Source organism: Cherax quadricarinatus, chromosome 29 (genome assembly GCF_038502225.1).
Source record: "Cherax quadricarinatus isolate ZL_2023a chromosome 29, ASM3850222v1, whole genome shotgun sequence".
Lineage (NCBI taxonomy): Eukaryota > Metazoa > Arthropoda > Malacostraca > Decapoda > Parastacidae > Cherax > Cherax quadricarinatus.
In genome coordinates, this window is record NC_091320.1 from 5,125,201 (window position 1) to 5,142,961 (window position 17,761).

General features: G+C 32.5%; 2 protein-coding genes across 3 annotated transcripts; both read left to right on the top strand.

Moving 5' to 3' along the window:
• Nucleotides 1-1,564: 1,564 nt before the first annotated feature.
• LOC128690413 (macrophage mannose receptor 1-like) lies at nt 1,565-4,360 on the top strand. 2 transcript variants are annotated; one of them, XM_053779092.2, is made up of 5 exons: nt 1,565-1,766; nt 2,057-2,287; nt 2,566-2,740; nt 3,391-3,499; nt 4,078-4,360. In XM_053779092.2, exons 2-5 carry the CDS (start codon nt 2,057-2,059, stop codon nt 4,220-4,222), a joined length of 660 nt encoding a protein of 219 aa, XP_053635067.1. In that variant the 5' UTR covers nt 1,565-1,766; the 3' UTR covers nt 4,223-4,360. The 2 variants fall into 2 exon arrangements, with proteins under 2 accessions (XP_053635067.1, XP_053635066.1); XM_053779091.2 differs by having other exon boundaries at nt 1,565-1,874; nt 4,078-4,358.
• Nucleotides 4,361-4,459: 99 nt separating this feature from the next.
• Nucleotides 4,460-13,560, top strand: LOC138853390 (macrophage mannose receptor 1-like). The gene is made up of 6 exons (XM_070089777.1): nt 4,460-4,498; nt 4,857-4,883; nt 10,622-10,852; nt 11,122-11,296; nt 11,928-12,036; nt 13,205-13,560. The coding sequence occupies exons 1-6, from the start codon at nt 4,460-4,462 to the stop codon at nt 13,347-13,349; spliced, it is 726 nt and encodes a 241-aa protein (XP_069945878.1). The 3' UTR covers nt 13,350-13,560.
• The last annotated feature ends 4,201 nt before the right edge of the window (nt 13,561-17,761 follow it).

Consider the following 17,761-nt stretch of genomic DNA (forward strand, 5'->3'; position numbering starts at 1 on the left):
GGAATAAATAAAGAGAATATAAATAGCATGCTAAAAATATCTAGCCAAGACAGGACTCACAACAATGGTTTTAAGGTGGAAAAATTCAGATTCAGAAAGGATAAAAGAAAACACTGGTTTGGTAATAGAGTTGTGGATGAGTGGAACAAACTCCCAAGTACCGTTATAGAAGCTAAAACGTTGTGTATTTTTAAAAATAGGATGGATTAATACATACGGTAATACAGACCGTAGTAATTCACTATATATGATGCTTTCATAATAAAGTTGTTAGCTCTGTCGGTGAGATGATATTACTCAAAACATCTCCAATCACCGAGACGTGATATTTAAATCACGTCATTAGAAAAAAATATTTATATTTGGGCGGAATCTGCTTAAAATTGTGTAAGAGTTTGAAAATAATAGAACAACCATTGTTTTTCACATCAAAATTCACTAAACCATACATGATCTTAATTAAGTAAATTTTGATTGTAATGTGTTTACTGATGTACAGAGGAATAACTGGAAAGATAATGATTACTGAAGATAAGTGAAGTATGTTATTTCTCATTTGGGTCTGCTGCGATTTTCGTGATAATTAATTATTGATTTTAGTAATATTACTATAAAACTGAAACTAAATCTGAAAGTTGACGTCAACAGTAGAAGGGAACAAGTGTTCTTATTAGGAAGTCAGAAAAACAAAGTCAAAGAGAAAAGGGGGGAGACATCAAGAACATTTTCTGAACATCTGAACACACCAGAGAACACAAATTATTGGTAACTCAGTTTTGGATAGGAAAGAGAAGAGCAATTATATAATATTATGCACAAACTATTTAGCACTAGAAAAAAATTTGAATAAATTGTACTGACTCAGTGAATATGACTTAATTCAATAATATTGAAGGTCAGAATATTGTGTGGTGTACAGAGGCAGTGTCTTTCAGAAAGAATTAGCGCACAGGAAAACGATTTCCCGTAAATAATAATGAGCATACAGTAAGAGTAAACACCAATAAACTATAGAATGACCAACAGATTGTAATTACCGTAATTGATTCTGTAATAAACATAATATAAAGAACAACAACATCCTGAGACCAACCAAAATGCAGTTATTACTTGCTTATTGTAAAGGTGTTTTTATACATAACACACTCGTGGATATTCACTTAAATCAGGTGAGGCTTTGAAATATATTTTCTTCTGTTAATATGAAAACGTTGTAAACTCGAACTAAAACACTGAAAAAGAACTTTATCCTTCTTAACTAAACTTTATGGTGATCACAGATGAGGAAGATTTAAACTTTTATCATGTGAGATTTCATGTGAAAGTCATGCTCATGCTGATCTAGATATAAGAAGGTTAGGTTCTCACATTACTTGTGTTAGGCTACGAGGAAAGGCGGAGTCATGGAATATCCTTGAGTGAGTGCAGTACTGAGCAGGTATATAAGACCACTCCAAGCATCCACCAAACACTTACACTCCCACTAAGGTAAGTATTGGACGTAACCCACAGTGTAGCATTATCACAACACAACTCTTCAGTGTTTCACACAACACAACTCTTCGGTGTTTCACACAACACAACTCTTCAGTGTTTAACTCTCACTCAATGCAGCTCAACATGTTACCTCTTTCACACCTCACAACTTTTTACATAATTTTACAAACGTGTTCAGGAGCAACATTTACTACAAAATTTCCTTCAGGCTATAATATTTCCACAGTGTCAAGCAGACAAGCATTTATCACCCTTCTTGATCATTTCTGGTATTAAAAGTCTGGGACTTACTCAGGAAACAATTGTGGTGAAAATATTGAAATTCCGTAACTGAAGTAATTCTCATAAACACCTAATAATTAGCAAGAGAAAACTACGTACGTAGTTTTTGATAATTATCCACGTTGATCGTGGATAATTATCGAATCAATTTTAGTTTATTAATGTCCCTTAATGAGCTGAAATGCTGTCTTAAGTTCCGCTTCAAAGTTTGGTTTATTTGAGAAAATATTACGTAGCTTCTCATTATAACGTTATAAATTAAGGACTTACATTTCAGATGAAGATTGTAGCGCTGCTGCTGCTGGCTCTGCTGGGGTTGGTGGTCTGCGAGCCTCCGCCTCCACACTTCAACCGTTTCTTCCCTCAACAAGTCCAACAACGACCTCAAACATTCCACCGCCGTCCTCCACCATTCCAGAGACCTTTCCAAGGTGGCGGCTTCCAGACTCGACCAAGATTCCAGTCTCCACCCAGACCTGCACCTCAACAGTTTTCATCTGGAGGAGCGGTAATTTTCTTCCTAAGCATTAACTCATATTCCTTTTAAGTTTTAACCATTTTTTTTTTTCATTAAAATTGTTGTTTAAGACGAAAACGTTTTAAAATATAGTGTTTCTCAACGTGTTAATGTCAACAACTAGGCAACAATTGTCGTATTTTTTAATGTAAGTCCTTGAAAAACAATAATTACTATCAAATAATCATGTAATATCTATAAATAAACCGAGTAATATGTCTCAAAGGAAGAATAATTTGAAGTGATTTGAGTTACGTTTATGTTGTTAGGTTGATGCCACTCTGGGCCGCAGTGAATATTACTTCTCTTGGAGACACGACGGTGGAAGGAAATACACTGGCACTGAAGCTGCCAGGGTATGTACAAGTCTGGGCAGGGGATGGCAGCCCATAGGCATCAGTTCCGGTGAAGAGATCGCCTTCGTTATTAGTGTTGTTGGAGGAGGTTAGTCACTCTTAACATTTGTTCCTTCACACTCTTAAGATTTTTGTACATTTTACATCAAGTATTTTCCCACACTGATTTTTTTATTTACTTAAGGCGCTAAACCCGTGTCGGTCATTTATTGTAAGAAAAGCTGGATGATCACTTCCTGAGTTGATGCAAGTGAAAACTTAGAGTAAGAAATAATTCTTTCTTCTAAGTTTGTCTTCTCAACTTCAGACACCATTTTCCTAAAATTGTTAAATAATACTTTACTATACAAATTGATCAATAAGCACGACTCTAAGTTATAAATAAATGACTTTCTAAAAATTTGTCTTCCGCTTTTACATTTTTACACCATTTAAAATAGTAAGAAAAAAAGAGTTTTTTCATCTAGACTAACTAGAACACATCAGTTATATGTTTACTGTAATATTGCAGCTGATTTTAGCAGAACTCTTGCGTACAAAACAATTCTCGTCAAAATTACTACAGTGCCAGGATGGCACTGTGTAGTGCCTGTCACCAGTAGGATCTCATTTTAATCCCCAGTCAATAACTATGATAATTGTTCATTATAAAATTGTCTGGATTAAATAACTGTTTTTTTTTTAATCTTTCTAAACTATTTTGTAAAATTATTCGCATGAATTTATATTTGTTAACAGACCGAGTTGAGTACATCTGGACTGGTGGTGTGAGGACCGGCAACGGTAATGAATTTATCTGGGTGAATGGTGAACCTTTCACAGTGAATAATTGGTCACACACAGGAGGGTAAGTTGTACACATTTACATCAGTGAAGAGGGGGGGGGGGCAGGAGTTATGACTCGAACCCTGTAACCTCATGTGGGTGAGTACATACACACTTGCTCCATCGTTTGTTTAAGCCGAACTATTTACTGATAAAATAACATTTAGAAATCTATATAAAAAATCATTCAGATTCATTTCACCACAAAATTATGTAAGAAAATGAAAACTATTTCACGTCTCAGGAAGATCTTACAAAAAATTTATTTGTTCGCTACATACTTAATACTCTTGTGTACATACACAATAAACATCAGAGAGACCGAGGGGAGGAGACATTAATGGAATCTGAAGATCCAGGACAAATTATGTTTATATATTTATTTATAACACAAAGGAAAATTACGCAATTACAGGGTGAATCACATGATTCAACTGTTCCATAAGTACTAAAAAGACCGACATACAATTACTATGTATAAGAGAGATGAGTGTGTCACGATAGTACATTAGCATTACACGCTCAGCATTCTTATTATTATTCGGAAGAGTTAAATAAAGTGAGAGTCGTGTGTTTCATGAGGTTTGGTTTGTGTTACAGACTCGGCAGACCTCAACCTGACAACCGCGAGAATGGAAACGAGAACTGCCTGTCCGTGCTAAACAACATCTACAATGATGGCATCTTATGGCACGACGTGGCGTGCCACCACCTGAAGCCCGTCATCTGTGAGAGACACATTTAACTCCCTCCTCTCACTTGCACACCACGACTCCCTAAATTTATCAAGATCCACAACACTTGTTGTATTTCTCCCGTAGACAAAGACAAGAAATATAATTATTTTGGAATGCCAAGTACATTCTCCATTATTAATCTTATATATTTATTTGTCATATTTTATGTACATAAGAGTTATTCCATTAACTCTTAAAATGTATAAAAAATAAATTTGTTTCTTATTACGTTTCTCGTATCACGAATGCCTGCGGACTTCGAAGTCTTCGCTATATCCAACCCCGTCAGGTTTAGCTCCTTCAGCATCTTCAGCATTTCAAATAATTTTGGAGCCAAGCTTTAAACCTGTAAAAATATATTTAAGGAAATTTAACTAAGTTTTTACCAAAGGCATTGATACAAATATTTTTAAAAAAATTCAATATAATTTGACCAATGTGTTCAATTTCTTTACGATGTCAAAGCACCTCAAAATTATATTCAAATTTTACTTCTTGCAATATATTCAGAAAGAAAAAACATCTCCAGTACAGCATCGCATCCAGTTCCTCCAATACTTACAGATCATCTAATACTTAAAATCTCTTTCCATCCTGTAAACATTAGTACCTCAAATTCCTCTAAAATGTTTAATCCTTCAGTCAACTCGTGAACCTCCGGCACATTCGGTAAGTCCAACACCTTTAAAAACTCGACAGCCAAGTTATAAACAACACTGTCTGGAGATTACCTGGAGAAGGTTTTGGGGGTCAACGGCCCCGCTGCTCGGTCTGAGACCAGGCCTCATGGTGGATCAGGGTCTGAACAACCAGGCTGTTACTGGTGGCCGCACGCAAACTGACGTATGAACCACAGCCCGGTTGGTCAGGTACTGACCTTAGGTGCCTGAACAGTGCCTTCTTGAAGACAGCCAGGGGTCTATTGGTAATTCCCCTTATGTATGCTGGGAGGTAGTTGAACAGTCTTGGGCCCCGGACATTTATTACAGGATTTAGTAAATATTACATTAGCGACAGTATGAGCGGACTGCGAAAACAATCTGAAGGTCATTTTATTGTGAACATCGTATTATTGTATACACCAAGATAAAGGGTATTGTTCAAAAAAGTCAGGGTGACTAAAAAGAAGAAACACTTTCATTATCATTCACACTAACACTGCCTTGCCAGAGGTGCAGCTGCATTACTGTTAAAAACCTGCAACATATCAACACCCTTCCTTCAGAGCGAAGGCACTGTACTTCCTACATAAAGAACTAAAACTCGGATAACCTGTTTCCCTGAATCCCTTCATAAATGTTACCATTCTCACACTCCAACAACACGTAAAGTCATCAAAACCATTTGTCTCCACTCGCTCCTAACACGCTCACGCACGCTTGCTGGAAGTCCATGCCGCTAGCACACAAAACGTCCTTTACCCACTCCTTTCAACCTTTCTTATTACGACCCCTACCCCACCTTCCTTACACTGCAGATTTATACGTCTTCCAAGTTATTTAGTTTTCTCCCTCTCTTTCAAAAAGTCCAAACCACCTCAAGTACCTCTCCCCGGCCCTCTAGAAAAAAAATACTTTTAGAAACCCTGTATAAACACACAAACACACACACACACACAAATATATATATATATATATATTATATATATATATATATATATATATATATATATATATATATATATATATATATATATATATATATATATATATATATATATGTATATATATATTCTGAATTAAAATAAGGGTTCAATGCAAAAGGTGGGTCATAATAAGTGTGTATGCACGTGGAGAAGAAGAGAAAGTTTTGGAGTGAGATTAATAAGTTTATGATGCCTAGTGAACGAATTGATTTGATAGTTAAAAATTGTAGAGAAGAGTTAATAAATGAAGAGCTAGAAGTATCAGGAAGATGTAGGGAATATTCTTAGGAATTGCTAAATGTTGCTGAAGATATATATATATATATATATATATATATATATATATATATATATATATATATATATATATATATATATATATATATATAATATATATATATATAATATAATATATATATTATATATATATATATATATATATATATATATATATATATATATATGTATATATAATAAATAACTACACTGCGACTAGCTAAGGACTCGAACCCATGTTGATTTGGTCCGCTTCATGGTGAGCGAAAATCGCATAATGCTCTAAGACACAGGACCACCAAATCCTACAAGAATCATGCACCCATCAGTGCTAGGTCTTTTACCGAGATCCGAAGACATACGGTGATGTTGGTGCCTCTGAGCTAATTTCATTCTACTTCCCGTTTGGTGTACTAGCATTGAATAGCATTATTTTATATTATTAGCTAAGAGGCACCCACACCAATGTATGTCCTCAGATCACGGTAAAAGCATCTAAGTCTGCTGGGTGTATGATTCTTGTAGGATTCGGTGGCCCTATTTTTGCTTACTATGAGGCGGGCCGAAACAACGTGGGTTCAAGTCCTTGGCTAGTCGCAGTGTTGTTATTGATCAATACCACTTGTTCGTGGTTGCAGTAATACAAAATACTGCTTGTTGAGGTTAATACACCAAACGGTGAGTAGAATGAAATTAGCTCTGAGGCACACACACCACCGTGTGTCCTCGGATCATGGTAAAACACCTAGCTCCGCTGGGCGCGCGATTCTTGTAGGGTTTGGTGTTCCTGTGTGTTAGAGCATCATGTGGTTTTCGCTCACAATGAAGCAGACCAAATCAACATGGGTTCGAGTCCTTAGCTAGTCGCAGTGTAGTTATTTATTATTATATATATATATATATATATATATATATATATATATATATATATATATATATATATATATATATATATATATATATTCTGAATTAAAATAAGTGTGTATGCACCTGGATAAGAAGAGAAAGTTTTGGAGTGAGATTAATAAGTTTAGGATGCCTAGTTAACGAATTGATTTGATAGTTAAAAATTGGAGAGGAGAGTTAATAAATGAAGAGTTAGAAGTATCAGGAAGATGTAGGGAATATTTTGAGGAATTGCTAAATGTTGATGAAGATAGAGAAGCTGTGATTTCGTGTTTAGGGCAAGGAGGAATAACATCTTGTAGGAGTGAGGAAGAGTGAGTTATGAGTATGAGGGAAGATCGTGAGGCAGTGGGGAGAATGAAAGAGGGTAAGGCAGCTGGGATTGATGGGATAAAGAGAGAAATAGCTAGCCCATTCAACTCACACAATGAGGTCCGGCGGTTCACTTCACCCGGTACGGTAGTAAACATTAGAACGTGTTTCCTCAAGGCACGTGCTGTCCATGTTATCTTATCAGTAAAATGGGTACATGGGTCTAAGCCGACTGGTTTGGGATGCATCCTGGGACAAAATTGATCTAATTTACCTGAAATGCTCTGCATAACAAAGGGCTTTCTAGAAATATAGTAGTATGTCACTGATGTCAGCTATGATCCGTATACCTTGTACGTGTACTTGTAGAAATAAAGAAATTATTATTATTAAACATATAAATACCAGAGGGTTTTGGAAGTTATCGGAGTTATTTCATGATGCTTGGAATGGGTTCAACACCTTTGGTTATAGAGTACCTGCACTTACTAAGTCTTCCAAGAATATTACTCTAATCGCTGAACAGGAGCCTTAGAAAAACTGAAGACGATTGAAAGAGAGTCAGCAAGAAGTTTGCGTCAATGGGGAGAAATGAGAATGGTGTGTATCACAAGTCGTGTTCCACAGGGGTCAGTGTTGGGCTCTTTGTTGTTCACAATTTATATAGACGACATTGATGAGGGAATAAATAGCGACATAAGCAAGTTTCCTGATGACACCAGAATAGGACGCCTAATTCATTCTAATGAGGACATTAGACCACTTCAGGAAGATTTTAATAGACTGATGCTGTGGTCGGAGAAGTGGCAGATGCAATTTAATATAGACAAATGCCAAATTCTAAATATTGGACAACAATGCCACATATAAATTAAATAATGTATATCTTAATATTACTGAATGCGAAAAGGATTTGGGAGTTCTAATTAGCAGTAATCTAAAACCAAGACAACAATGCATAAGAGTCCTCAGGCTGTTCTTCAACTCTATGTATCTTTGTTGAGGCCTCATTTAGATTACGCTGCTCAGTTCTGGTCACCGTATTACTGAATGGATAATAATGTACTGGAAAACGTACAAAGGAGAATGACAAACTTGATACCATGTATCAAAAATCTTCCCAATGAAGATAGACTGAGGGCCCTGAATCTGCACTCTCTAGAAAGGCATAGAATTATTGGGGATATGACTGAGGTGTATAAATGGAAAACAGGAATAAATAAAGAGATTATAAATAGCATGCTAAAAATATCTAGCCAAGACAGGACTCACAACAATGGTTTTAAGGTGGAAAAATTCAGATTCAGAAAGGATAAAAGAAAGCACTGGTTTGGTAATAGAGTTGTGGATGAGTGGAACAAACTCCCAAGTACCGTTATAGAAGCTAAAACGTTGTGTATTTTTAAAAATAGGATGGATTAATACATACGGTAATACAGACGGTAGTAATTCACTATATATGATGCTTTCATAATAAAGTTGTTAGCTCTGTCGGTGAGATGATATTACTCAAAACATCTCCAATCACCGAGACGTGATATTTAAATCACGTCATCAGAAAAAAATATTTATATTTGGGCGGAATCTGCTTAAAATTGTGTAAGAGTTTGAAAATAATAGAACAACCATTGTTTTTCACATCAAAATTCACTAAACCATACATGATCTTAATTAAGTAAATTTTGATTGTAATGTGTTTACTGATGTACAGAGGAATAACTGGAAAGATAATGATTACTGAAGATTAGTGAAGTATGTTATTTCTCATTGGGGTCTGCTGCGATTTTCATGATAATTAATTATTTATTTTAGTTATATTACTATAAAGCTGAAACTAAATCTGAAAGTTGACGTCAACAGTAGAAGAGAACAAGTGTTCTTATTAGGAAGTCAGAAAAACAAAGTCAAAGAGAAAAGGGGGGAGACATCAAGAACATTTTCTGAACATCTGAACACACCAGAGAACACAAATTATTGGTAACTCAGTTTTGGATAGGAAAGAGAAGAGCAATTATATAATATTATGCACAAACTATTTAGCACTAGAAAAAAATTTGAATAAATTGTACTGACTCAGTGAATATGACTTAATTCAGTAATATTGAAGGTCAGAATATTGTGTGGTGTATGGAGGCAGTGTCTTTCAGAAAGAATTAGCGCACAGGAAAACGATTTCCCGTAAATAATAATGAGCATACAGTAAGAGTAAACACCAATAAACTATAGAATCATCAACAGATAGTAATTACCTTAATTGATTCTGTAATAAACATAATATAAAGAACAACAACATCCTGAGACCAACCAAAATGCAGTTATTACTTGCTTATTGTAAAGGTGTTTTTATACATAACACACTCGAGGATATTCACTTAAATCAGGTGAGGCTTTGAAATATATTTTCTTCTGTTAATATGAAAACGTTGTAAACTCGAACTGAAACACTGAAAAAGAACTTTATCCTTCTTAACTAAACTTTATGGTGATCACAGATGAGGAAGATTTAAACTTTTATCATGTGAGATTTCATGTGAAAGTCATGCTCATGCTGATCTAGATATAAGAAGGTTAGGTTTTCACATTACTTGTGTTATGCTACGAGGAAAGGCGGAGTCATGGAATATCCTTGAGTGAGTGCAGTACTGAGCAGGTATATAAGACCACTCCCAGCATCCACCAAGCACTTACACTTCCACTAAGGTAAGTGTTGAACATAATCCAGAGTGTAGCATTATCACAACACAATTCTTCAGTGTTTCACACAACACAACTATTCAGTGTTTCACACAACACAACTCTTCAGTGTTTAACTCTCACACAATGCAACTCAACATGTTACCTCTTTGACACCTCACAACTTTTTACATAATTTTACAAACTTGTTCAGGAGCAACATTTATTACAAAATTTCCTTCAGGCTATAATATTTCCACAGCGTCAAGCAGACAAGCATTTATCACCCTTCATGATCACTTCTGGTATTAAAAATCAGGGACTTACACAGGAAACAATTGTGGTGAAAATATTGAAATTCCGTAACTGAAGTAATTCACATAAACACCTAATAATTAGCAAGAGAAAACTACGTACGTAGATTTTGATAATTATCCACGTTGATCGTGGATAATTATCGAATCAATTTTAGTTTATTAATGTCCCTTAATGAGCTGAAATGCTGTCTTAAGTTCCGCTTCAAAGTTTGGTTTATTTGAGAAAATATTACGCAGCTTCTCATTATAACGTTATAAATTAAGGACTTACATTTCAGATGAAGATTGTAGCGCTGCTGCTGCTGGCTCTGCTGGGGTTGGTGGGCTGCGAGCCTCCGCCTCCACACTTCAACCGTTTCTTCCCTCAACAAGTCCAACAACGACCTCAAACATTCCACCGCCGTCCTCCACCATTCCAGAGACCTTTCCAAGGTGGCGGCTTCCAGACTCGACCAAGATTCCAGTCTCCACCCAGACCTGCACCTCAACAGTTTTCATCTGGAGGAGCGGTAATTTTCTTCCTAAGCTTTAACTCATGTTCCTTTCAAGTTTTAACCATTTTTTTTTTCATTAAAATTGTTGTTAAGACGAAAACTATTTAAAATATAGTGTTTCTCAACGCATTAATGTCAACAACTATATAACAATTGCCGTATTTTTTAATGTAAGTCCTCGAAAAACAATAATTACTATCAAATAATCATGTATAAATAAACCGAGTAATATGTCTCAAAGGAAGAATAATTTGAAGTGATTTGAGTTACGTTTATGTTGTTAGGTTGATGCCACTCTGGGCCGCAGTGAATATTACTTCTCTTGGAGACACGACGGTGGAAGGAAATACACTGGCACTGAAGCTGCCAGGGTATGTACAAGTCTGGGCAGGGGATGGCAGCCCATAGGCATCAGTTCCGGTGAAGAGATCGCCTTCGTTATTAGTGTTGTTGGAGGAGGTTAGTCACTCTTAACATTTGTTCCTTCACAGTCATAAGATTTTTGTACATTTTCCATCAAGTATTTTCCCACACTGATTTTTTATTTACTTAAGGCGCTAAGCCCGTGTCGGTCATTTATTGTAAGAAAAGCTAGATGAGCACTTCCTGAGTTGATGCAAGTGAAAACTTAGAGTAAGAAATAATTCTTTCTTCTAAGTTTCTCTTCTCAACTTCAGACACCATTTTCCTAAAATTGTTAAATAATACTTTACTATACAAATTTATCAATAAGCACGACTCTAAGTTATAAATAAATGACTTTCTAAAAATTTGTCTTTCGCTTTTGCATTTTTGCACCATTTAAAATAGTAAGAAAAAAATAGTTTTTTCATCTAGACTAACTAGAACACATCAGTTATATGTTTACTGTGATATTCCAGCTGATTTTAGCAGAACTCTTGCGTACAAAACAATTCTCGTCAAAATGACTACAATGTCAGGATGGCACTGTGTAGTGCCTGTCACCCGTAGGATCTCATTTTAATCCCCAGTCAATAACTATTATAATTGTTCATTATAAAATTGTCTGGATTAAATCTTTCTAAACTATTTTGCAAAATTATTCGCATGAATTTATATTTGTTAACAGACCGAGTTGAGTACATCTGGACTGGTGGTGTGAGGACCGGCAACGGTAATGAATTTATCTGGGTGAATGGTGAACCTTTCACAGTGAATAATTGGTCACACACAGGAGGGTAAGTTGTACACATTTACATCAGTGAAGACGGGGGGGGGGGGGGCAGGAGTTATGACTCGACCCCTGCAACCACATGTGGGTGAGTACACACGCACTCGCTCCATCGTTTGTTTAAGCCGAACTATTTACTGATAAAATAACATTTAGAAATCTAAATAAACATCATCAGATTCATGTATATATATATATATATATATATATATATATATATATATATATATATATATATATATATATATATTATATATATATATATGTATGTATATATATCTATATATATATATATATCTATATATATATATTATATATATATATATATATATATATATATAGATTATATATATATATAGATATGTGGATATAGATATATATATATATATATATATATATAGATATATATATATATATATATATAGATATATATATATAGATATATATATATATATATATATATGTCGTGCCGAATAGGCAGAACTTGCGATCTTGGCTTAAATAGCAACGCTCATCTTGCCATATAGGACAAGTGAAAATTTGTGTATGCAATAATTTCTCCAAAATCATTCTGAACCTAACGAAAAAAATATATTTCACTGTGTTTGTTTAGTATTAATTTATTGTAAACAAATCTAAAATATGTTTAGTTGGGTTAGGCTAAAATAAATTGTTCTTGTTATAATAAGGTTAGGTAAGTTTTCTAACTTCCTTTTGGTGCAAAATTATAAATTTTTACATCAACACTAATGAAAAAAATATATCTTTAAACGTATAAGAGAAAATTTTAGAAAGAACTTAATTTTAAATGAGTTCTTGCTAATTGATCAGTTTTACATATTCGGCACGACATATATATATATATATATATATATATATAATATATATATATATATATATATATATATATATATATATATATATATATATATATATATATATATATATATATTTATCACACAAAGGGAAATTACGCAATTACGACGTGAATCACATGATTCAACTGTTCCATAAGTACTAAACAGACCGACATACTATTACTATGTAAGTATATTAGAAAGATGAGGGTGTCACGATAGTACATTAGCATTACACTCTCAGCATACTTATAATTATACAGAAGTGTTGAATAAAGTGAGAGTCGTGTGTTTCATGAGGTTTGGTTTGTGTTACAGACTCGGCAGACCTCAACCTGACAACCGCGAGAATGGAAACGAGAACTGCCTGTCCGTGCTAAACAACATCTACAATGATGGCATCTTATGGCACGACGTGGCCTGCCACCACCTGAAGCCCGTCATCTGTGAGAGACACATTTAACTCTCTTGCCTCACTCTCACTCCACGATTCCCAATGATTATCTACGTCCACAAGGCATTTCTTATCTCTTCGGAAGACAGATATGAATAATAATTTTAAGGTGAATGTTGCATTTACTAAAATTTAATTTATATGTATATGCATGATATTTACTGTTATGTATATTAGATTTACAACATTAGCTGGTAAAGACCAATATTAAATGTATTGCTAATTACTAATTTTTTTTACTAATTCCTTCAAATCTTTAAATATACTCAATCCCTTTTGTTGCTATTATAATTATTATATGTATGTATGTATGTATCTATAATATATATATATATATATATATATATATATATATATATATATATATACATATATATATATATATATATATATATATATATATATATATGCAAAACAACCACTCTGAAAGAATAGAGAAATTCCAAGCGCTTTCGTGACTACTCACATTATCAAGTTCCTTGATAATGTGAGTAGTCACGAAAGCATTTGGAATTTCTCTATTCTTTCAGAGTGGTTGTTTTGTATATTCTGAAATCACGTGTTTACTGTGATCTTATTGCATATATATATATATATATATATATATATATATATATATATATATATATATATATATATATATATATATATATATATATATACATATATATATATATATATATTATATATGTATATATATATTATTTCTTTCAAGGCACCGGCCGAATCCCACGGAGGCGGGGTGGCCCCCTCAAAAAAAAAAGTGTATATTAATATATATATATATATAAATATATATATATATATATATATATATATATATATATATATCCTAGGTAGTAGGTTGGTATATATATATATAGCCTGTAATATATTGCTGGTGTTTTTTCTGTCTCATAAACATGCAAGGTTTATATATATATGGGGAAGTGGAATATATATATATATATATGAAAGGAGAAACTTTTGTTTTTCCTTTTGGGCCACCCCACCTCGGTATATATATATATATATATATATATATATATATATATATATATATATATATATATATATATATATATATAGATATATATATATATATATATATATATATATATATATATATATATGTATATATATACATATCTATACATATATATATATATATATATATATATATATATATATATATATATATATATATATATATATAGATGTATATATATGTATATATATATATATATATATATATATGTATATATATATATATATATATATATATATATATATATATATATATATATATATATATATATCTTTTGTTTCACGGTTTTCTTCTGCACTGATCAAGTCCCACAAGTTAAAAATTCGACTTAATTTTTTTAAAAAAATTTTAAATGAACAAGTTCTGCCCAAGTCTCTTTTACCCAATAGACTCTTTGACATGAGAGATCGTCCTTTTGATGATTTTATGAGAATTATTCTTCAGAAACATATTGAAATAACTAAAATACAGGAGAAGGAAGCATTCAAAATATTGAGAAACAAAAAATACTCTTTTAATCAGGCCATTCCATCAGAATGGAAACACAGTATGTTGGATCATTGCTATAATAAACTCAGAAGAATTTGTAATGAACTCAAGAACAAACTACAAAGAAAATTAGACATTTCAATTGAAAATAGTGATTGGACAAAGCATGCTAATAACAATTTTGTAATTAACTTATCAGATGAAATTTTAGACAAACATACAACTGCTGCTCTAGGTTTTGGCCTAAGTTTTGCAACTTCAAAAAAACTTAATAATGTTGAAATTGCAAAAGCCTTTTGTAACTTTGAAAAATTTTCTCATTTATCCTCTGATGAAATTAACATTAGTAAAGGAATGGTATATAGCTCTATGTTAAAACCAAACATTCGAAATTGCCCTCAAAGATTCTTTAAGTCTTATGATACACTTAATAACAATAAAAATTTGCGCCTTACTAAAGCAGACAAAATAAATGCAATAGTAATTATGAAAGAAAATGATTACCAAGAAAAAATTAATAATCTCTTAGATGATACTGAAACCTATTCTAAACTTAGGAAAAATCCCCTAGAAACCGTTAACAGCAATTTCAATAAAACAATAAAACTTCTACTGAAAGGCAAAGATGAATTAGTCAAACAATTTACTTCCACTAATCCATCTTTACCTTACATGTATGGACTAATAAAAACACACAAACCAGGGAATCCAGTCAGACCAATTATTAGCTCCATAGGATCAGTTTCATATAAATTATCCAAATGGCTTGTTGATATTTAGAGCCCTATTGTTGGCAAAATTTCTAACTTTAATGTTAAAAACAACATAGACTTGGTTGATAAATTAAGCTCCTTGACTGACTTAAATGATTTTAACATGGTTAGTTTTGATGTTACTTCCTTGTTTACGAAAGTTCCTGTTGATGATTTATTAAGTTTCTTATCTGAAGAACTCGTTAACTATGATTTACCATTGTCAGTTCCTACTATCATTAAACTTATTAAACTTTGCATTGTTGATGCAAAATTTGTATTTAATGATAAGTTTTACGCTCAGAAGTTTGGTATGGCAATGGGAAATTCTCTTTCACCTGTTCTTAGTAACCTATACATGGAATTTTTTGAAACAAGGTTGCTTAACACAATCCTCCCTAATAGAGCTAAATGGTTCAGATATGTTGATGATATTTTGTGTCTTATGCCCAAAAATGTAGATATACACCATTTTCTTGGAAAATTAAATAGCTTAGCCCATTCTATAAACTTTACTCTTGAGTTTGAAGAAAATAGCTCATTGCCTTTTCTAGATGTTTTAATTATTAAGGGTAATAATGAATTCAAATTTAAAATTTACAGAAAACCTACAAATAACTGTTCCTATGTCCACTATTATTCCTCGCATCAAGATAGAGTCAAACTGTCTGTTTTCTCATCAATGTTTTTGAGAGCTTTACGAATTTGTAGTCCTGAGTTCATAGATGAGGAAATATCCAAAATTTATGAAATAGGTAATGATTTAAAATACCCAAGAAATGTAATTGATAAATCTTTTAAAGTTGCTAGAAACACTTTTTATAATCCAAAAAGGGGCAACCAGCCTTATTCAACTAAAAATATGTTGGTTCTCCCTTACCATGAAAACTTGGTTGATATGCCTTCTCTTCTTAAAACTTTTAATATTAAAGTTGTATTCAAAAATCTTGATACAGTAAAAAAACTTTTGATAAAGAATTCCCCCCAAAATGCTGATCGATGTGTCTATAAGATTCCTTGTAAAATTTGCGATAAAGTTTATTACGGTCAAACTGGTAAAAATCTCGAACTAAGATTAAAACAACATAAATATAGCATTAGAACTGGACAAGATTCCAATGCTCTATTTATTCATGTAAGAGATTTTAACCATCCAATTGATTTTCAAAAAGTTGAGAAAGTAGTATCAAGCAAGTTCATGGTCGACAGGAATATAATTGAATCTTGTTTCATAAAAAGCAGTTTTGACAATAATATGAATATTTCCTTTGGTTTATATAAATTAGATCCATTTATAATTAATAGAATTTGGGAAGAATTTAATAATACACTGGACAAATAATTTTTAAATTTTCTTGGGTAGAATAGCTTGGGGGTGAGTTGTGCAAAGGACCTATCCAAGTTGGCTCGCCGCGCGTCACGTGTTTAACCGTTGTGGGATCTGATAGTGAGGTGCTGGCCGGACCCCTTATATAGCTTCCTTGGATGCTTCACTTTCAAAGTTCCTTGATAATGTGAGTAGTCACGACAGCGCTTGGAATTTCTCTCTTCTATATATATATATATATATATATATATATATATATATATATATATATATATATATATATGGGGTCCACCTCTGGTGTAAATTGTGGGACCCATAGCCTCGGAGAAGTGGATAAAAAGGCTTCAAGGAAGAATATTTGGATTTCTTCCTGAAGCCATTTGAATATTCCACTTCCCCTACCACCCCATCTTTTAAACTATTTTTTTTACCAATAGGAATATTTTATTACATAATATGGCACAGAAGATTTAAGAGATACATTGTTGATATAAAGGTGGCATATATATATATATATATATATATACATGTTGTTACGTGTGTATCACCGATTATATATATATATATATATATGTATATATATATATATATATATATACACATATATTAAATATATATATTATATATGTATATATATATATATATATATATATATATATATATATATATATATATATCTATATATGTGTGTGTGTGTGTGTGTGTGTGTGTGTATGTATGTATACACACACATATATATATATATATATATATATATATATATATATATATATATATATATATATATATATATATATATATATGTAATATGCATTTAATATTTAAA

Bases quoted from the DNA above. Each gene is read 5' to 3' on its own strand.
- LOC138853390 (XM_070089777.1), top strand. From the start codon at position 4,460: ATGCCTGCGGACTTCGAAGTCTTCGCTATATCCAACCCC. The intron at 10,853-11,121 runs GTAATTTTCTTC...TTATGTTGTTAG, and splicing joins AGTTTTCATCTGGAGGAGCG to GTTGATGCCACTCTGGGCCG. The intron at 12,037-13,204 runs GTAAGTTGTACA...TTTGTGTTACAG, and splicing joins AATTGGTCACACACAGGAGG to ACTCGGCAGACCTCAACCTG.
- LOC128690413 (XM_053779092.2), top strand. From the start codon at position 2,057: ATGAAGATTGTAGCGCTGCTGCTGCTGGCTCTGCTGGGGTTGGTGGTC. The intron at 2,288-2,565 runs GTAATTTTCTTC...TTATGTTGTTAG, and splicing joins AGTTTTCATCTGGAGGAGCG to GTTGATGCCACTCTGGGCCG. The intron at 2,741-3,390 runs GTTAGTCACTCT...ATTTGTTAACAG, and splicing joins TATTAGTGTTGTTGGAGGAG to ACCGAGTTGAGTACATCTGG.